Raw genomic sequence first — 21,845 nt, forward strand, 5'->3', positions numbered from 1 at the left:
CCAATTCTATCATCTCACAACACACACACACACACACACACACACACACTTTCTCACACACACGCACGCGCACAATTCCCCTACCCTGAGCAAAAGATTTGGCATGCTTGAAGAAGTTCTGGGGAATATTTCCAGAATGCAAGGAAAACCTCTATCTTTGCAATTTTTCAGACTTTTGTCAACTAGGCTCAGTGCAATTATGTACCAATGTCAGAATGTATTTTTAAAAAGTTTAGATACCTTCAAATTAAGGGGTGGAAGGTGGGGAGAGTTCTCCCACGGTTAATGATAAACAAAGGCATACTCAGCAAAGTTTCCATCGAAAGTTCAGTCTCTAGGCCATGAGTCTTTGTTTCAATCAATGGCTTTTTTCTTTTTCTTACAAAATACCTTTCATTTCATGATTTTCAACTCTATTAAAAGGGTGTTCTTCTAGTTAGCAGAGGATAAACAGAGCAGGACCCAAATGAACAGTGAAAACCAAGACAGGCAGAGACCACAGATTCCGTTTAAGAGCTTAAAGGTTCCGGACTGTTTTAATTGTGCACCTTCACCAAGAGGAAAAATTCAAGACAGATACTTCAGTATATGTCTGTGGTGTTTATTTATAAATCATAAACTTGTAGTCTTCTATTAGCTATGATCACCAGAAATGATACAGGGTAGGAATTACATTCATCATTAAAAACAGTGCGTGCAATTGTCTCTTTGTGCTAATGTAGATTTGGGGGTTTTTTATTGACATCTTCGGAGATCTGATCAAATCGTCATTGTGTTTACTTTGTAACAGATGAAGGGCTCATATTAGAAGGAGCTGAACTACCAATGATGCCATTTAAAAAAAAAAAATGCTTGCTTGTATTTGCATTATAAATATTATCTTCAAACACAGGTCTCTTTGCAGAAATCTTTTTAAAGCTTTTGCTCATTTCACAACAGATGCTTTAGTTCAAACCAGATAATCTAATGTCTCAATCCATTTAGCCAAGCACACGTGGGGAAACCACGATGCATTTTCCACTGCTGAAAGTCCACAAGGAGCAGCGGCTCCACCATGACCTCGTGCCTAGGGGAACAGCCAGCCTTACTTCAGAATGCCTCACATCGGCTCCTCCCTATCAGAGGGCTGGGCAAGGTTCCCATGTCAACATATCTATGTAATTTTTGTAAAGATCAATCTTCTTAATTGAGAGCCCATATCATGCTGCAGTTAAGAGGAAGGACCAGGAGCTGGACCACCTGAGTGGAATCCTAATTCTGCCACCTCCTGACTCAGTACACCGGTGTCCTCATCCACAAAATAGGGATGGCAGTACTATTTCATAGGATACTAGAAAGGATGAAATATGTAAATATATGTAAAGCTCCTAAAACAGTAGTACCTACCACCTGACATAAGCATGGAGACGTTTAAGAACACACATGGGAAGTAAATGGATAAACAAAAACTGTAATGTTTCTTTTGGAACCCTAATAAGTCATTCTTCACATGCTGGAGACTTCTGCTTTGGAGCAGTGCTATCCCACAGGAGGCTCTGCCGTGACAGCAATGCTCCGTATCAGCACCACAGAATACGGCAGCCACTGACCACATGTGGCTACTGAGGATGTGAAATGTGGCTAGTGTGGCTGAGCAACTGAATTTTTTATTTCAATTAATCAATTTTAATTTAAATAGCCACACATGGCTAGGGGCTATCATACTGGACAAAGAAACTCCAAAAGGCTGACTATTCTGATACTCTATAAAATGAAGCTCAGCCCTGTAATCCATCAGTTGCCTCAGATAAAATATGACATTTTGGATAAGATTAAGTAAGCCTGCTTCTGGGCTCTGAAGCCAAGAGAATCATCACTTCAAGCCTCTCAGTTTTCTTACATGCCCCGTTTTCTTTGTCATTGGCTATACTATACTGTCTTTAGGAAGGGGCAGTGACTGGGGGCACTACTGGGTCAACATTATTAGAGGCCCCTAATTTGTGCTGGTTGGGCTTTTCCTATCTCAGCTTGGCTTTTGTTCCCAGTGTGGAATTCTGAATCCTGTCTGTGGCCACTGTCCAGGTTCCCGGGCCAGATACTTAGAGCACTTTATTTGGTGTCCTGGCCCCTATCCTCAACTTGCAGATGACCGCCCACATTCTATAGATGACCCTCTGTGTCAATACTCCTATGACAATGGCACATGATTCTTGGGAGGTAACCAGACTGACGTCAACCTATTCTAGGGAAAAGGACATGCCATCTCCATTTTTACTAGGTAGAGCATCTTCTTTAATACTGTCAAACCACAAAGAAGTATTTCTCTACAGTAATGTTAGTTTTATAAATTACAAAGTCCAAATAAACTAGAGTCATAAGCAAAAATAGCTTTCAACGTTATCATGAATGTTATGGCCCAAGGGTGAGTAAGCCCAACGCTGAGTTTGGTCTCTGTTTCCCTTTGTTAAATTTATTAGCATATGTCTTTGTCCTTTCCACAAATAATGAGAGTCCTGAAGGCAATGAGTGATCCAAATTCAAATTCATATCCCTATTGTCTGAAGTAGTGCCTGACACATAGCAAATATTTAATACATATTGGATGGGTGGGTAGATGGATGGTGGATGGATGGATGGTGGATGATGGATGAATGGATGGATAGATGGTGGATGAACAGTGGGTAGAAGGATGGATGGATGGTGGGTAGATGGATGGTTGGATGGACTGATGGTGGATGGATGGATGGATGGTGGGTGGAAGGATGGATGGATGGTGGGTAGATGGATGGTTGAATGGACTAATGGTGGATGGATGGATGGATGGTGGGTGAAAGGATGGATGGTTGAATGGACTGATGGTGGATGGCTGGATGATGGGTGGAAGGTTGGATGGATGGTGGGTAGATGGCTGGATGGCTGGATGGACTAATGGTGGATGGCTGGATGGTGGGTGGAAGGTTGGATGGATGGTGGGTAGATGGCTGGATGGACTAATGGTGGATGGATGGATGGATGGATGCATGGATAGACTGATGGTAGATGGATAGATGGATGGATGGATGGTGGATGGATGGATGGACAGAAATATGTAGTGCCAAGCCGTATGTTAATCCAAATAAGAGAGAGGGGGAAACAATTCAAACACTTTGCCCTTCTTAACAAGATTTGTTTTTCTTTTTTTCCAACTACTCTTACCTTACTGGAAACAGATAGAGCAGTGCTAAATCCTGTTTATGCTTTGAGGAATGCTGGATGCCCACGTTTGTGGCTCCTACAGCCATGAAACTCTTGCTCCATCGATCATAACAGGCTAACAACTTCTACAGAATGACAAAATGAAAGGAAAAAAAAAAAGAGGCCATGATGGAAACATCAAAACCAAATGAGATACTGAAAATAAGTTAATGACATTATAGATTCAGCTTACTCAGAAAGGACTTGTCCAAGGGAAGGAGAGAAAGAGAGCAAAAAGCATACCTCACCGCCAGAACCAGCTGTCTAGTTTGAACTGGTAGATTGCTGAGCACACACTGCATGCATATTCATAGGTACCACAGGAAACTGAGCACCTTTGGAACCAGCATTAAAACTCTCCTGCCAGCGAGTGCAGTGAACCAGTAACTCAACAGCCCCCTTGTGGCCTGGAAGAATTAATGCAGCTTCTGAAGGGATGAAGGTTCTTCTCAGGGTGGGGTGGGACATGGGGAGATGTGGAGCCCTATGAGAGGAGGGGGATACCACCAAGCCATCTGTAAAGGTGTTCGTTCCATTCAGCCCTGTTTCGTGAAGGGAGAGCAGCTCTTTTTCCTTCCAGAGTATGAAAAGGAACCCCAGTAAATACGCCTGTTCAAACTCACACGTGCTTGAAGAAGAAACAGATCAAATGAGCTCAGTATTCCCATTTAAAAATATCATTTAAGGGAATTTTAAGCTGTCTGAGAAGATGGATACACTGTGTTTGTTTTCTACATTAATGAGCTATAAAAAGAATGGAATAGGCCATAAATACAGTATTTTGTAACAGCCTTTACTAAAAACGCTACAACTTGTGTTTATCATTTATATCCTTGTATACAACCTCAAAATTGATTACACTTTAAACCGTACATAACTTGCTGTGTTTTTCATTTTGTGCTATACTACAAACATTTTTATAACTCAGTTAATATATTCCATATTTTGTGTTCTTATTGATTATGAATATTTCTTTAGGGGATTTTATTGCTTTTAAAATAACAAATGTTAGGTATTAAAAAATAGAAAAACCTATTGCAGCCCTTATATTTTTCTTTCCGCTGGTAATTCTAATACATACATTTTAGCACAAACATAACCAGAATATCTTTCTCTGTATCTTTTATACTTCCCCACACTAAAATTAAAAATCTCCTAATATACTGCATAGTAAAAGAATCAGATTTTTCAAAGGAAACCCACCATTTAATGTGTTGGACTTGAATTCATAATCCTTTCCTTCTACAATTAAAAAATTAAAGTGCCAAAAGATTATCCACATGTAACATGATGGTTTTACATCAAGTATATATTATCTTTACTAATTGCCATTTCCGTTTATAGGCTAAAATATGATTTATATATATGATATGATTTCACTATTAATTATCAAATTGAAAAAAATAAAATCTCACATTATAAATTCTCTCCTGGAAATTAGTTTTATTATTTTTTCCATAATCCTATCACACAAGCTATAAGTGCACTGCGGCATGAACACTTTAATTTTTCCAGTTAGTTTTAAGCAAGCCCAGAGGTGAGGTTTAATAAGGATCAATGGCACTTTATCTGGGACAGGGCCTCTTCACAGCATGCAAATTACACAGTAACACTTAAAAAAAGAAATAGATTTAATTAAAAAAAAAAGTAGAACCACAGGCTCTGGAAATTCAATTAAAGGATTTATGCAAAGGTTTGCTAGGTTTTTATATGCAGTTCCTGCTTACATAATGAGCTTTTCATATTAAAAATCAATAGGTAATCTAGACTAGAAGATCATCCCCTTAAATACATTTTTGAAATCAATTTGAAAAATAGTCCATCAACTGCTTGTGACTACTCTTGCTGCTTCGATTACACTAAAAGCAATATTTAGATTGTAAGACGTGCTATGGAATATCTATGCATGGATATTGCTTTCAAGGGCTCTTATACTTTGGAGTGCCTAAGATGATCATCTGGTAATTCAAGATTGCGTTAAATGTAAAAATAATTTATTTAATTACCAACAAAAGCCTACAGACACAACCCCATAGTATGTATAATGGTTAAATGAAAGGAAAAAGAGAGAAGAAAAGGAGGATCTGAAGGACAGAGGGTGGGAGGGAAGGAAAGCAGAGACAGAGACAGAGAAAGTGGGGGGAGATGGAAGAGAAAAGAACACAACAACCTCTTCTGAATTAGTCCCTTTGCTATCTCAATTGCCTATTGTGTGTTGGCTACTTAGCACTTGGAGATATGCGGCACTTGGAGATACGCATTTCACTTTAAAACTCATTTAGGCCTTCAACTAAGGAAGCAATTAGCTAGTGCTAACTTAAGCTGACTTTCCATTCTCTGTGATAATAGGGGACAGGTCTTGAAATGAAATGAAAGCCAGTGGTCCAATTCTGTCAGTAAGTTCACAGTCCCTCCCTCCCAGCCACGATTTCCCTGGATTTGGTAACAATTAGAACACACAAGACAGGTTTCCATGGGCCAGTCCTGGCAAACTGGAAAATGATCCTCATAGACGGAGAAATGAACTTTCATTTCATCAAAATGAAAAGCAAGGCTCCAGTTATCCCCATCCAAAGTCAGCCTTGCAAAAGCGGGACGAAACTTGACAAAGGACTCATTTATAACAAAAAGACTCTTTACTCTCTTGCGAGAACTGGGAAGAAATGAGCAAAGTATCTACCACACCACATTTATCCATCTACCTAAAGCTCCCATCTCAAGAAAGATGCTGCTGACATGGCCAACCTGGGAGGCGGAGGAGAACCCAGAAGAGTCTGAGGAGGTCCCCGTGCTCGGTACACAGGGTGGAGAAGACCTTGAAGACAAAGGCTCATTCTGAGATAGGGAAGCAGCTTCTGACTTCTGAGCTTCTGGTGCTGGGTGCTCCCTCAGCGCAGTTTCGTGCATATCCTATTATAAGGCCACCTTTCTTTGCGATGTGCCTACCGGGATGCTGAGAGAGATGTGAAGGCCCAGGCGCCTATCATCAGCTTTATCAAGCCCCCAGGCATGTACCCGGCAGGCACTGGAAGAATGCCCAGCACGCGTGAGGCGCTGCTGGTTGCCCTGGGGGCCACGAACACGAATCCAACAGATCCCACATGCTTACATGGGTTAGATATTCCTGTGCATGCCAAGTATCCCTTTTAAAAATGTTCTACTTATAAGAAAGAAATAAGAAGCAAAGGGCTGAAAAAGAAGGTGTACCTCGAAAATGTTATGCAAGGTCAAAGCAGCCAGTCAGCGAGAACCACGTATCACGTGATCCTATTTATACAAAATGTCCGGAGAGGCAAATGTATAGAGTCAGACAGGAGATGAGTGGCGGCCTAAGACTGGCGGATGGAGTGGGATGTTGGGAGGTGACAGCTAGGAGGTGCAGGTTTTCTTTTTGGGGTAATAAAAATCTCCTAAAATTGATTGTGTTGATGGCTGTTTTACTCGGTGCATATACTACAAGCCCTTAGGTTGTACACTTTCAATGAGTGATTGTTTGGTATGTGAATTATATCTCAGTAAGGCCGTTATTAAAAAAAAAGTGCAGTTGTGAATGGCAGTCTGCGAAGTAGTAGCTTCAAGGAAAGCAAACAAGAAAATCTGAAAAGGAAGGAGCCATAGGTTGAAAAAAATATCTATGTATTTCCTACCCCGTGTCAATCTGACAAAACATCTGAGCTTCCTCCGTCTCTCCAGAACATCTTCTGTGCCCATCGGTTTATAGCGCGCATCGGGGTAAGATGTGCAAACGTAATGTATTGGCTTCCTAGAGAAGGGAGCTGAAATCGAAATAAGCAGAACCCTCCTGCGGCATGAAATGAAAGCATCAGTGTAAAGTTCCCAGGTTAGTATGATCAAAATGTCAAATACGAAACCGTTTGTAGCAATGTGAGAGGTGTTAGTAATGGAAGTTTGAACAATGTTAACACTTAAAATTTCAGCAGAACCATTTCGATCCATAAATGTATAAAAGTCATTTTACAGTGTGCTTAACAGTCACGACCAAGAGCTGTTATAAAAGAAGACGCCCTCAATGTCACTTCATTTTCTTTTATTCTTATTATCACATTTAAATCTCTCTCGAAAGTGGTCTTGATAGGCAACTTTATTACACGTTTCAAGACTATTCATTCTGAACAGAACGTCCTCCGAGGAATTAACAGATAAAGAGAGACCACTTTCCCCTCATCATCCCTAAATTATCCTGCGGCCACAGAACGGTGGAGTGGGGGCCGGCATGTTACGAGGCCTGGGTCTGCTGTGCCACACAACGGCTCAATAATCTTAGAGGTGACTCATAGCCTGCAGAGAACCACCGGTTGGTTGCAATGGTCCTTAGCCAACATCTTGCTATGGGACTTGCACAGACCTGTGAGGAAAGAGTGGGGTGGGCAGGAAAAGTCAGGGTTGGGCCCTGCTGCGGAGGAAGAACTCCAAAAAGTAGCCCTAAGATCTGCAGCAGCACTGAGGGCAGGAACACAATTCTGACCTTCCCTCATTTCATTGGGAGAGAAGGGGCCAAAATCTCTCCTTCATTGCCTCTGCTCACAGGTAAGTACATCACTTAAAGCAGGTGTCGGCAAATTTGCCTGGAAAGGGATAGTTAGTAAATACTCTCAGCTTTGCGGATGGCATGTCTGCTGCAGCTACTAGACTCTGCCATCATAACGCTCATAGCAGCCCTAGACAGTGCACACACGCAGGAGCAAGCCTGTCTTCCAATAAAACTTTATTTATGGGCAATCAAATTCAAATTTCATACTGTTTTCATGTATCACGAAATATTACTTGTCTTTTAACATTTTTTGCAGCCATTTAAAAATGTAAAAAGAACTCTAGGCTTACAGGTTACACAAAACCAGGCGGCAGGACAGATTTGGGGCAAGGCTCTAGTTTGCTGTCTCCTGTGCTGAGCCACAGACTAGCCAGGAAGGAGGAGGGCCAGTAATCCACTTTCATTTGGGACGCATTCAGCCAATACTCTGATAACAAAAGACTGTCTTCAATCTAGCAAAACCTGATGGCATGAGCTCCAAGTTGCAGGCGCTCTGCAGAACAGCAAGATGACTTAGTTTCAACGGACGGAAATTCACATTCTAATCTTAACTGACTTTCTTCCTTAAGAAACAATTACCAAAGCCCCAGTTTTCCATTATTTAAAAACGGACAAAGGCTTCTGAAACGGGTGCCTTTGAACTGTTCGGTGCTAGAGACACGACGGCCTTGGTTTCTGATCTACGAGGCTGACCGGGTTCCCTCTGGCGCTGCTTAGCAATTCCATCGTCCATGCAGCTGATCACAGGAACGGACTCTGCGGCCAATCCTTTGCAGGCTGCTTCTGCATGGCTGGAGTTTTAATTTGAAATATATACAGAGTCTGATTTTACCGTGTTACTCTTCCTTCTTTCAGCTTCCCTCTCATCACTCCTTGACCACTGGAAGCACGGGTGCCTCAGAAAAACAGGTTTGCACACTGGCCTCATCATAACTGACTGGAATAATCAAAGGAATGGATTTACTAGGAAAACAGAGAGTCTGCATTGTTTTCTATTTCTACAGAAGCACACCTGTAGTATATAGAGAGTATCAAACCTGCTAACTGTCGTCTGGAAGAGTTTTCATGAATAGGGGGGAAAACACTGCACGTCGCTGTATGACAGAGCTCTGAACGTTTATTTCCTAAGTCAGGCATCTACTGCATCACAACGTTTACCCAATTCCTTGGCAGGGGATATCATGAGTGGTAGCAGCAGCAGTGGGACAGTTCCTAATGGTATTATTTTGGTCAAGAATGACGGGAACTGCAAGCTGGTTCAGGTCATATGATGCTCAGGTACTAGCACCTAGAGACGGTCTTCTTCTAACCAATGTGGCCCAAATAGAGATCTTGAAATACCATGAGGCGATTACCGTAACATAAATGTGCCTCAGTACAAAGACAAAGAGGAAATGGACCATTGAGTGCCACTACCGCTTCAGGCACGCACACAGGATGCCAAGTTCTGAGATCACATCCCACGTCGCCACAACAGAAATGCGCTGCTGAGAAAAATCTGAATGGCAAAGACAGTCTTCCAGTGCTAAAACCTGTCACTTTCCAGAAACATTGTACTGGAGTACTTCCCAAGTGTAGCAGAACACAATGGCTGTTCGGCGTCTGTTCAAGCGGACACACAGGGTGAGGGATGACGTGCATCCCAGAGAATTCTCAGCCCTGAGGGTTATACAGAATCTCTCTTGAACCCAGATCCCACACTCATACCGCTATGTCTGCTAGTGGCTGGTTTGCAGGAGGAGGGCAAACAGACCCCGGCTGACGGTGACAGAGCTCCTGACTCCAGGCTGTGGTCCTAGGGTTAGGGCCATTCTCTCCGCCATTCTTGTGACTCTTCCCTTCCGTCTGTGGCTTCATGACGACAAGGAGGCAGCCGTGCCTATAAGCATCAAATCCACACTGCACACGGGAAGAAAGGGGGACAGAAAATACCAGCAGCCCTGCCTTTTCATCCAAGAATAGAAGGTCTCCGAGAGGGCCTGGGAGGATTTCTGCTGATACTTGCTGTCCGGAACTGTCCCGCAGCCCCTCAGCTGCTAGGGAGGGCTGTGGAGGGAAGCAAGCATCCTCCTGCCCGCTCTCCCTACTGGGAAGCAGGCCCTGGCAGTCGGCACCGTGGACAACAAGAATGGGCTCTTGCATCCCCAAGAGGCTGAGGTTGTGCAGGGCGGGAAGCACATCAATCTCTCTCCGGCTATCTCCAGAGTCATCCACATGAAGAACTTTGGGGAAAAAGAGAGAGAGAGAGAGAGAGAGAGAATCCAAAGTGATTTCAAACAGAGATCCACCAGTAGTATGTCAGGCAGGGCAAAGACCTGCTGTCTGTCTATCGTACCTGTTTCCTCTTCCTCCTGGGCCACACTTCCTAGCCTCTTAGGTTTCACAGATCCGTGCCGCTCCCAGCCTGGTCTTTAAAGCGCCTCCACACGCAAGAGCCCATGTCCCGGCCTCTTCCACCAACCTGCGGCACCAAGCAATGCAGCCTTGCAAGCCAGGGGTGGATGATGATGAACCACAAGATGGGAAGAGCCTGGGTCCTGAGTCAGCACCTGGGGGAGAACTGCCTGCTAGTCAATACGGTTTACCGTGTCCAAGCCACTGTATAGATGTGGGCTGCCAGTGATGCCTTTAATAATACATCGATCTGAAGCATATCCGCCTGTTCGAGCCCCTGAGCGTTTCTTCCACATCTCTGGTTCTCACCACGAGTTGTGCAGACTTGTTTGAGAGCATCTCTGTGACCCAGTGCCACCTCACCCAGACTCCTGGGGCACACTCCTCCAGGGGGACGGTCCTCTCAGGAAAGCACACCTCGAGACACTTCTACAGTCCAGGCGCAAGACAGCACAAGCCGATGACTGTGTGCCACATACTCCAAGGTGTCCCAGCAGCCTGCTTTGCTTTCTGAAGTTAAGTTTCTCGCATCTTCTAATGAGGCCCATTTTATCAAAAACCCCTTCTGCACACTCCATGCTATGCTTCCAGGGAACGTCTGGAATGGGTGATTTATGACACTGTCATTGTGCTGCACTGGAGAACTCTGTCATCTCCATTTCTGAACCCTGGTCCCTTTTCTGTTTACTTTTTGTTTGCCTTCAGCCCTTCTCCAGGTGCGATTGTGAGGAGATGAATTTAGTGGCTTAAGAGTTTGGCTTTTATAAGTTACTCTGAGCCGCATTTCCCTTGTTCTCCTGCTCCTAGATGGAAAACAAATTGCATAAGGGAAATGGTTGTATAGTACCAGTCCTTAAATATTTTACAGGCAGAAGTCTTGGTGGGTGGCTTGGAGGCTCAATTACCCTTCTCAGTAGAAGGTGTAAATATCCCTGAGGGTTTACATAACAAACCCGCGGCGACTCCATGCCACTTAAAACTCTCAGTATTTACATCGGTCTCTGAAACCCATGACTCAGTGGCATTTGAGCATTCAAAAAAGAGTAAGGCCAGCAGGATGGCACAGGTGTTAAAACAAAATCCATCTACCTACCTGTCCATCTACTGAGAGGCACAATAAAGACAGCTAAGCCGTATGGATTATCAGGCGTAAGACATGACAATATAGAAAGTTGACTCTTAAATACTTTTATTTTTTTTGGGTGATGATGGCAGGGGGAACAGTTAGAAGGGAATTCTTCGCAAGTGTCTGCTACTTAGAAGAAGCCAGAGCAGATCTGTTGTGATGCAGAATTAGGTGGCTGCAGAGTGTTGCTGAGACCAACACAGACTTTAACTAAATCAAGCTCTACGTCATCTGGTCCACCCACAACCCTCCGAGGTAACAAGCCCTATTGCCCCACGTCGTAGATGGGAGTACCAAGGCCCAGACCGGCACAACAACCCACCCCGGGTCTGTGAGCTAGTACAGAGCAGAGGGTGTGTACCAACATCTGTTCTATCCCAAGCCCTATGTGTGCTTTTTCCCGTGTCCTCTTTCTGGCCACAGGATTGGTGATGGCTACACAAAGAGGGTGGCCTGGCACCCCTTCTAACAGGAGCCAAGAGATGGCTCCCTCGGAACTGTGTTCCTTCGGATACGTAGACACAAAAGGATGGATCCTGAAGCCAGATTTGAACTCTGATTTTGGTGCTCCTATGCACAATTCTCTCTTGCTATTAATTTAGGGGAAAAGAGTAAGGCAGCCAGCAACGTTGGAGCCTCAGGGTTTGGAGGGCCCAGCATTCAGCTCCCCATGGAGTTAAAAAAAGGGGGGGCAGCCCAGAGAGCATTCCTAAGTTTAAGGGGCAGATCTTCTCTGCAGAGAAAAGATGCGGAACAGGGAACAGGTAGAAAGCCACAGAAAAGTAAAGATCCAGTGCACAAGAAATCATTGGGTACCTGACTTTCTGAAAAGATCAGATCTGGTGGGTGGCTTAGAGAAGAGCAGGGGGAAGATGGATAAGAAAAGACATATGGGGGTACCTGGGTGTCTCAGTGGGTTAAAGCCTCTGCCTTCAGCTCAGGTCATGGTCCCAGGGTCCTGGGATCGAGCCCCACATTGGGCTCTCTGCTCAGCAGGGAGCCTGCTTCCTCCTCTCTCTCTGCCTGCCTCTCTGCCTACTTGTGATCTCTGTCTGTCAAATAAATAAATAAAATCTTTAAAAAAAAAAAAAAAGAAAAGAAAAGAAGACATATGAATAGATATCCCCTCCCAAATCATCATGTCCTAAACAAGTGTTGGAAACAAAAAGAGAAGATGAAGGTAAGAGTGGAGAGAGCTGGGATGACTGGCTGGGGCTGGAGTCATTGTACATCCAGGAAGATGGGACACCTGGAATGTTCTAATACTGTTCACAGAGTTATACAAAGTGCGCTCTTCTAAATTCTGAGAAGAGAAGAAAAAGGTTTCAATGCTATGTCTGTTTCAAGCTTTTTTTTTTTTTTTTTAAGATTTTATTTATTTATTTGACAGAGAGAGTTCACAAGTAGGCAGAGAGGCAGGCAGAGAGAGGAAGGGAAGCAGGCTCCCCGCCGAGCAGAGAGCCCGATGCGGGGCTTGATCCCAGGACCCTGGGATCACGACCTGAGCCGAAGGCAGAGGCTTTAACCCACTGAGCCACCCAGGCGCCCCTGTTTCAAGCTTTTATCAGCACTAATTCTAGCCCCCTTTTCCCTGAGAATTCTGAACAGCGGGAAAACAGACACTAATTAAGCAAAGCTTTATCTCCTTCTACTCTAATGAAAGCCAAGTTACAGTATATTTTTCCCTAAGTTTTTTCTCCACTTAATGAAGACATTATCCCCTAGTTTTCAAAGTCACTTTACAAAAGAGCATTCGAGAGACATTAAAGTCAGTTTAAACTAAAAAGTCTTTTTGAAGTCAATAAACAATAAAAGAACAATGAAAAGAGAGCTTTTGATGGTGCCTTAGTCTGAAGTCTTTAATTTCTGTTTTAATCTACAAGATGGGTAGGCTTGTATTCAAACATTCCTCACCTCTAGAATACAGTAAGCTTGAAGCAAGTGTTGCATCATGTTGTATGTGTCTATATGGGTGTATGTGTGTATGTATGTACACCACACGCATGCACATACATACATACATACATACCTCATTAACATGGATGGAAGTCAGCAGGAAGTTCTCCGCTAGAAAGGGAAGTTTTAAAAGTTTTAAAATTATTTCCATTCTACCTCTTTGAAAACTAAAAAAAAAAAAGAAAGAAAATGGAATCTTTGGCTTTGAAATTTCATGACAAGATCAAAGACTATAATGCACATAGATTTTTCAAGGAATACATTATTAATAACACAGGCAAACACATAACGTGGTCAAGAAATGAGAAGGAAAGCACATGGGTCCGAGGCCCTGAGCAGAACCCCACGCAGGGCAGGGCCAGGCTGTCTCTCTGAGATCTGCCCGCCTGGGCATTACGGACAGCCCAAGCACTTCCTGCCTGCTGCTCTAATGGGGGGACTGCTTAGTGCAGATGGAAGAAAAGGGGAAAAAAAAAAAAACCAAAACAGTCTAATTTGTCTCATGTGACAAGACACCTTTCATATGCGTTACCCTATTTTTCTCTATCCAGGTGAAACTTACATATCATAAAATTCACCATTTTAAGTGTACAATTCAGGGGCATTTAGTACATTCACAATGTTGTGCAACCACGACCTCCGTCCAGTTCCAGAACATTTTCATCACCCCACAAGGAAACCCCGGAGCCCGTGAGCAGTCAACTCCCTAGATCCCTGACAACCACCAATCTGCTGGCTCTATGGATTTCCCTATTCTGGATATTTCATATAAGTGGAATTATAAAATAGGTGACCTTTTGTGTCTAACATGCAAGTCCCTTCCATTTAAAAAATAAATAAGGCCCACGAATGCAACTCTGAGCCTAAAGATCAGTTCTTCAAAAAGAAAAAAAAAAAAATCCATGAAACACAGAGTACTTTAAAAAACATAAATTGATTACACTACTGGTATCCTCTGACGATGGATATTATTTACCAAGGAGCAATTTATACGTGGAGTTAATTACCAAAACAGGTTGTGTAATTGGAAAATATTAACACATTCCTGGAAAGCATGCTAAATTAAGAGATTATGGGTCCATACGATTATTAGTGAAAACTCACATTATTCAGGGATATTGTCCCAACCTTTGGGCTTGGGTCACAGGCTAAAACAAACAATTGTTTACCAAATCTTCCCCTCAGGGCCCCTTAGGGAAAAGGCAGGGTAGGTTGAGTGGTCTGTAGGTCTAGAACAGTATGAGTTCCAACCCAGATTATTCATCCATTTGAGAAAAGAGATTTTTTTATAATACTATTTTTCTCTTCCCTAATTTCCTTATTAAAGGTCCAAGTGTGTCCCCAAATCAGATTGGAGAGAGCAATGTCCATGTGTTCCACAAGGGGACTGAATGAGGACCTACAGAAATGAAAAGGAGGGAAGAGCCCTTGCCAGGTCTCTTGAGAAATGAGGCTTTCCTGGGAAGAATAGGGTAGGGGCGCACTGAAATGGGGGCAGTGCTCCCCTATTTACAGAGAGAGGGAGAAATGGAGACAGCTATGGGTTCAAATCCTGCCTTGGCTTCTGACGTGGCCTCAAAATCATACCTTTATCCTCTAGAAAATCGGCATTGCCACTAAGATTAAATGAGATATGGGCACAGAGTGGGCACTCACTAAATTCTAGCCACTTGGCACTACTGTTCCTAGGCTGTCACGTGGTCAGGGTGCTGTGTGTGGGTGTCAGACTGTGCTCATCAACCTGGGGCTATGCTTTCTTCCCTCCCTTTCTAGCTAGTTCCCTCCCTTCCTCCCCCATCTCTCCCTCTCTCTCCCTCCACTCATCTCTCCCTTCCTTCTTTCCTTCTTCCTTTCAATTTGGATGGTGTTGGATACGCCAGTGAAGCGAAGCCGGGTGTCTCTACGGATGGCTATGCCACGTCTCTCAGAGACGGGTTAGTGGGAGCCCTTCCCAGGCCCTGACCAAGTCCTAGGATCAGCTTCATCTGCTCCACGACAGGCCACACTGCCTGTGTGTCCCAGGTTCTGGTCTTCAGACCAAATAGCCAAGATTTCAATTCTGTGGGAAAGGGACCATGGCAGCTCCACCACCAACACATGCTGGAATGACGGTGCTGAGGTCCAAAGGCCCACGGCGGGAAATCAGCAAGTTTGACTCAACCTTTTCTTATCACCCAGCTGACCATCTGCAAACAGGGCCCCGTTATAAAACACTCCTTTAAACCCTTCACTTGAATATAAAGCTTAACTGACCTAACACATGGCAGCCTTGGGGCGAAGTCAGCGTGAGAACCGCCTCAGTTTCATGCGTCAGAGTGAGAACCGTGAACAAGATTCTACGGATTCTACAGCCGCAGAATCAAACAAGATTTGCTGAGAACCTACTGTGTAGCAGGTTAGTGAGATGTGCCCAGGCCCTTTATCTCCTGAGCTCCTCTCATAGTTGGCCCCTAGGCACCCTGCCAAGCCTCACCCCACTCAAAACAAAACAAATGACCAGTCACCTGTATTTGTGAATAATGACAGCTGCTCGGCACGTCTGGACAATGTTGGGTAGCTTCTTCTTTCATGCATTTAAAGAACAATGCTGCTACGGATCATGGAGAAATCTCCAGCCATGTGTAAATTTGCTGTTGGACACCTTGTGTTTCAAGCGTTGTCCTTTTTAGCCAGCCTGGCATTTCATCAAGCACCATAAAGGAATTTCTTCAATTAGCCTTTCCCGCGGATGGACACCACCTCCCCATACGTGCAAGGGCACCTCACGCTTGAAATACCCGCGCACGCTAAAAAGAAGGCCCGTCTCGAAGGCAAAATTCCTCAGTGCCGAGTTCTTATTTTCTTTCCTGTTTTCCTTCTGGCACAGCTAGACCAAATCTGTTACTGTGAACACAGAACTGCAGAGGGATATGGATTTGACACGAGGCAAATACCTCCCCTTAGCAAAGGCAAATAAAACAAAAGTTCAACGAGCCTCAAAGCCAGGGTGCATAAATGTCACTGCGCCTGGCAAGGGGGCGATCAGAGGACCCTTATGAAATCGCGGTTCTCCCGGGGTGGTGGGGAAAGGTTACCGTGTTGCGTTTGGTGGGTGTGTGGGGGAAGGGGGGGCGCGTGACTGCGGGTGCCCAGGAAAAACAGCAGGGACGACAGGGCGGCACCCCGGGAAGCGGCGCGGGTGGGCCGGTCCCCGAGCGCGCCTGGCGCACCCACCGCGGGCTGCTTCCCGCAGCTAATCAAGGGAAACGTAACTAGTGCAGGCGGCAGGGCGAGTTTACAACAACTGACAGTAACTATAACATACGCCAGTTTGTATTAAGATGTTATTGCACCTTCCCAGTTCTAATCACCAATTATGACTCTATTACTCCTACTTGGCAGTTCATCTGCTCCTGCCTCCGCTCAGGGCGACTTGGAGACGGACCTCTGATCTCCTGGTTCCACTTCAGTGGGCGCTCAGCACGGCGGCTGTCATCTGCAGACACTGAAGAGGTAAGGCATCGCTTTTGCTGAGATAACTATACCTGACCTTACAACAATTTACTAAGGAAATACCTGCTTAATAGCAGTGTGAGTGCAGTTTCCTTTATGCTCACGACGGCACTGCAAATTAGCGACAACAGGATAAATCTATGGCCGGCTCACTAGACACTTCATTAAATCACTGTTCTCTTGCCTTGTAGCGCGCTAATAGAATCACAGCCCTCGTTAGCTACTGAATAAAAGATCAATCACAGACTTTGAAAGCTCTTGCTACCAGCTTCCAGAGGAAACAAGGAAAGAAAAAAAAAAAGGAGAGTGAGCAAGAGTGAGAGAGAGAGAGAGATATTTAGGATCATCGCTGAGATTCTGAATGGCCTCGCTGCAAGTTGCTTAAATTACCTTTTCCACTACTGACTCCAACTGCAATACTCAGAGGAACTTGTTAAGCCGGCTTTCAAGAGCAGCGCTCTAATATATGACTGCTAGGCCCTGGTCAAAAGTTCATAATGTGCATATGTAAAAAGGTACTAAATTGCCTGAGGGCTAAAACCAGAGGAGTTTAATTGTAGCAAAATGCTGAAAATGGTCTGTTGAGGGTCCTTCTATTGGGATACTGCTGGGTCTAGCTGATTGAAGTACAGAACATAAAAGCCTTGCAACAATATTTCCTTAAATGCTGGGGAAACTGCCAGCAGTTGGTATTGCATGAATGTTGTGGTTGAAGAAAAACATTTTCCTCCCCTAAAATAAATAGAGTATTAAGAACTGCTCTAGCCCATAATTCTAAAGCATGACGGAAAAAGGGAGGGCTCAATGATAATAAATAAGGTATAATTCATAGGGCATGTCCAATCTCCTCCAAGTGTATTTTTACATGGGGCGCAGTGAAGGTACTCAGGCATGACCTGCAAGGGTTTGGGGGGGCTGCGAACAGCTCGGATTTTGAAAACTGCTTTGCGCGGCTCCTGGCTGCCTCGCCAGTCTCTGTGTTAGGCATACCCAAGTGGGGATCCTTGCAAAGGGCTGGCCCTGTTTGACGTGTCTTTATTTCTTCTTTCATTAAATCAGATCTCGAGTTCCAGCTACACTTGCTTTTGGCTTGTGCGGACGGGTTTCTCAACCCAGAATTCCCAACCTTCCCCAGATACACTCCCACACCCTCCCGTGTTCTGGCTTTCCTAATTAGTTCCTCATTTGGATGAGTGACAATATGAGTTCAGTGGATGGTGACTCAGATGCTAGGTGGGCCTGCATTAAATATAGGACACCCAGGGGAAGCTACAATTTGCTAGGTGGGCTTTCTGATTTATAAGAAGTGTGTGTGAAAGGTTCAATTTTCGTTGAGCATGAAATGCCCATGTGCCATTTTAATCAGGTTTTTAAAAATCTGTATCAGACATGGAATTCCACATATACGTTGTGGCACCAAACTCACACGGTGTGGTCGGTCTGAGAGCCACCAACGCAGCCCTGGGCAGGTGTGAAACTTGAGCCATCTCACGGGTTACATCTGACAAATGAGATTAGCGATATCCATATCCTTACTGATATCTTTGATCAATATTATTTTCCAAGAAAAATACTTTCCAAACTTGGAGGGAGATGGAAGTGATACTTCCTGATATAAAGGAACAGACTAAAAACGCAAATAAAGCACCCATGTAGTGTTGAACCCTGCAGTGCTCCAAGACTGCTCCACCTCACGGGCCCAACCCTCACAGGTCACCTGGATTGGTTCAGGATATACTGTATTTCATACTCTAAAAGGGGTCAAATCTACTCTAGAGTTCTTCAAAAGCAAAGACACAGCAGGTCATTGGACATGCCCGCCCTATGCTGCGCCAGTCTTTTCTCCTGCAAAATGCAAATCTGAGTTATACGGGCCCATGTTCTACAGAAGAAGTGGGCACCTTCCGAACGGCTAGTCCACTTGACCTCTGGTCTATTCCCCATAAGTGCTGGAGAAATCCATGGGCTTGAAGCATGAGTATTCGAGGAGGAAAGAAGAGAACACAGAAGGAGTACACTGCAAGGGGGGTTCTTGAGTAGAAAACTAAGAAAACAATAAAGCATGAGCTGCCCCCACGGCCCTCAGAAATGGCAGCCCGACAGCCCCCACGGCCCTCAGCAATGGCAGCCCGGCAGCCCGCCGGCACTCCCCACCCTGTGATTCCCTCCAGGCCTCAGGCTGCCCATCTCGAACGGCAGGACTGGACCTATCCTGACCACGTGTGGCTTTCTGATTCTCAACCACAGACTCATCTGGCAGCGATACCATGCTCCATCCACGGTGCCACTCCCAGAAACCACACTCAGCCCTGGGGTTGGCATCGGAGCCTACAGAAGCCTTGGTGCACTCTGGAGTGCAACTCGGGGAAGCAGGAAGATGCAGTGGGAAGGGCACAGATGTCAGAAGCTCAGCTCCACCCCTTACTAGCCATGGGACTGAAGCAAGGCACTCAAGTCCTCGATTTCCTCATCTCTAAAATGGGCATAATACTCTGTAATTCACTAGGTTCCTGAGGGAAGTAAAGTAATTAGAATGCATATAAAATGTAACTGGCCCATTGCCTGGCACGCAGCAAAATGCTTCCTCTCTACCCTTCCTGTCCCTCCCATGTAACCCTGAAGACAATCCAAAGGATGCTCAAATGAGAACACCATAGATAGAAACATCCTAAAATATGGCGGAGGTTTCAATACGATTGCAGTGAAAAACCATGGGGACTCTGTGGGGAAGACTGTATTCCAAAAAGGGCTTTATCTGATATTGTGGCCCACACCTAAAAGTCAACTCAAATATATGAACAGATGAGACTTATTATAAGCTAACCGTGTGCATTTATATGCACGTTTACAAGCTGATCACCCAGAACCTATAAAAATGCATGAACATGATATCCGTGACTCACTGCTTCCATCCAAAGCCAGCTTCTTAAAGACAAACCAAAGACTTCAAAGGCCACCCTGAGAATTTGTGGGCAGCTCTCACTTTCTCAGGTTAGTAACTGATGCTTTACCTATATGACAGGCATTTCCATTTCCATTTGCTCCAGGGGTACCCCATCCCCACTCCCATCCCCGCCCCTCCATGTGAAAAGAATGAATTCATACAAAATGTCCCAGTGCATGTGCAAAGGGACAGCAGAGAGGCCAATGTGACAGGGTCAGAGTGACATCCAGGAGAATGGCACTCCGTTTAATTCCCACTGAAGACGCCATAGTTGAATAGCATGCATGAAAGTGTGTACTAAAATATCCCGAAAAAATAATAATAAATTATTCCTGATTTTACAACCGTCAGCAAAATCCCCATCACCCGCAGATGGAGCTGCTGTGTGGCCTGGGTTTTATGGACACTAGAGAAACACAGCCTGCTGCAGGTTACCTTCCTGGGAAGCCACACAGTCTGACTTTATGAATATTCTGTGTCATTTCCATACTCGGGGGTCCCTGTGTTTAACTCATCGTGTGAGCCCAGAGTCCTACAAGCCAGTGGTTTCCAGCTGAGCAAGTTAAGGCAGTGACCACACTTGATTAATTCAGAGAGAGAGGAGAGAGAGCCAAAGTGTATATTTAGTACTTTTCTAGGAGAAAATTACCTTGGATTTGCATAAAGAGAAACAATTAGGTATTTCTCTATCTCTCAAAATACTTTGTAAAAATCTGGCTTTCTTGAATACCCCTGACCGTAAACATCTATAAAACTATGTGTACAAGGCACATGTTTGTATAAATACAGAATCTACCTATGAAATTCCAAGCTCTACCACCCTAACCCCAACACAGACCCCACAGAGCTTCAGTAGCAACCATTAATAGAGGCACAGGAGTTGTGGCTTTTTATTCTAAATAGCCAGAAATTACTTAAACAGAGAGCTAAAGACTTTCAAAATGAAATAGCTTCTAGAACTGATCGGTGAAGATCTCTATAGCATCAAAGCTATACCCATAGTTACGATGCAGCTAAATGTGGGGTCAAATAACTAACAAGAAAGGCAAAAAAAAAAAAAAGGGTAAGCTAATCAAAGATGATTCTGAGATGTTCTGAAACTGGTTGAGAGAAGCCCCGCCATGGACCAGTAGAGCCGGGAGAGTCAATCACTGTTCTGTTATGTATATGTCTCAGGACTCTGAGGTTGCGTCTTGCAATTTTTCATCTGTGACATCAAGAAGAAGTTCGGGGCGACAGGGGGAGGGGACCTGGCTGGCTCAGCTGGAAGAACATTTGACCCTTAATCTTGGGGTTGTGAGTTCGAGCCTTACGCTGGGTGTAAAGATTACTAAAAATAAAAATAATAATAATAAGCTTTAAAAAAACACAGTGCTTAACTCCCTGGCCACTCTGAAATACCCAGTTATGCAACAAACGCACATCCACTCAAAACACTGGAAGAGCCACGTCAGTTAAAACATGAGATACATGAGAGTCTCATAGTGCCATGAAAACTCTCTCAGTGTGAACCTGAAACAAGTCTCTTGACATTTCTGGGTCCAGTTTCTAGATCTCTAAACTAATGGGGTTGGCCTGGATAATCGCCAAAGCTACTGCAGGATTGTGGCCACCAGAGACGACCAAAGGGAGCCCTAGTTCATCCTACCAAGCCAGGTGTTTGCGGATCAGTTCTTCCAAAGTCAAATGCTGGCCTCCGTTTAGAAACTGCAATCCATTAGTTTAGTGATATTATCCCTCTCGGTTATAATTAATAGTAGCAACCAGCCTGGGAGAACTTCAAGCAGTCGCATAAGTGAAGTCAATTAAATACCGAGGTGACACAGGGAATGTAAATTGTTGGAAATAAACAGTTTTCTTCTTCGCCTGGTCCAATAAGGATGTACTAATCATTCCATTGTTTTCCCCCAAGCCAAACACAATGAAATATAGCGCCCCCTATCGGCAGCCGCCAGTGCTCACAGGAGTTTATCTATCCCTGTGTATGTATACATATAAATGTGTACACACATTCACTTCCTCAGATTGTCTTCCTTGTATTAATGCCTAAGAATTAGGTGACTTACATTCTGTTTATTTTTGAAACACTGCATAATAACATCATTTAAAATGATAATACATATGAGATAAAATAAACATTTAGGTCAAACAATGCTGTATCAATAAGA

The 21,845-nt window shown here is 44.3% G+C and overlaps 1 protein-coding gene across 16 annotated transcripts in view; it reads right to left on the bottom strand.

The window, feature by feature from the left end:
* WWOX (WW domain containing oxidoreductase) overlaps window positions 1–21,845 on the bottom strand; it is a 944,020-nt gene that overhangs the window by 613,350 nt on the left and 308,825 nt on the right. Inside the window, exons 9-10 of one of the 16 annotated variants that reach the window (XM_047710177.1) lie at window positions 13,315–13,352; window positions 9,903–9,987 (exon numbers count right to left, since the gene is read on the bottom strand). The exons of 11 other annotated variants lie outside the window; for them this stretch is intronic. In XM_047710177.1, the coding sequence (XP_047566133.1) occupies window positions 13,335–13,352 (18 nt within the window). In that variant the 3' untranslated portion in view covers window positions 9,903–9,987; window positions 13,315–13,334. Of the gene's footprint in view, window positions 1–760; window positions 780–6,919; window positions 9,988–10,905; window positions 10,963–13,314; window positions 13,353–16,642; window positions 16,726–21,845 lie in introns of those variants that run through there. 4 more of the 16 variants (XM_047710179.1, XM_047710165.1, XM_047710170.1 and 1 more) reach the window with 4 other exon arrangements.

The sequence above is a fragment of the Lutra lutra genome, chromosome 17, assembly GCF_902655055.1.
Source record: "Lutra lutra chromosome 17, mLutLut1.2, whole genome shotgun sequence".
NCBI lineage: Eukaryota > Metazoa > Chordata > Mammalia > Carnivora > Mustelidae > Lutra > Lutra lutra.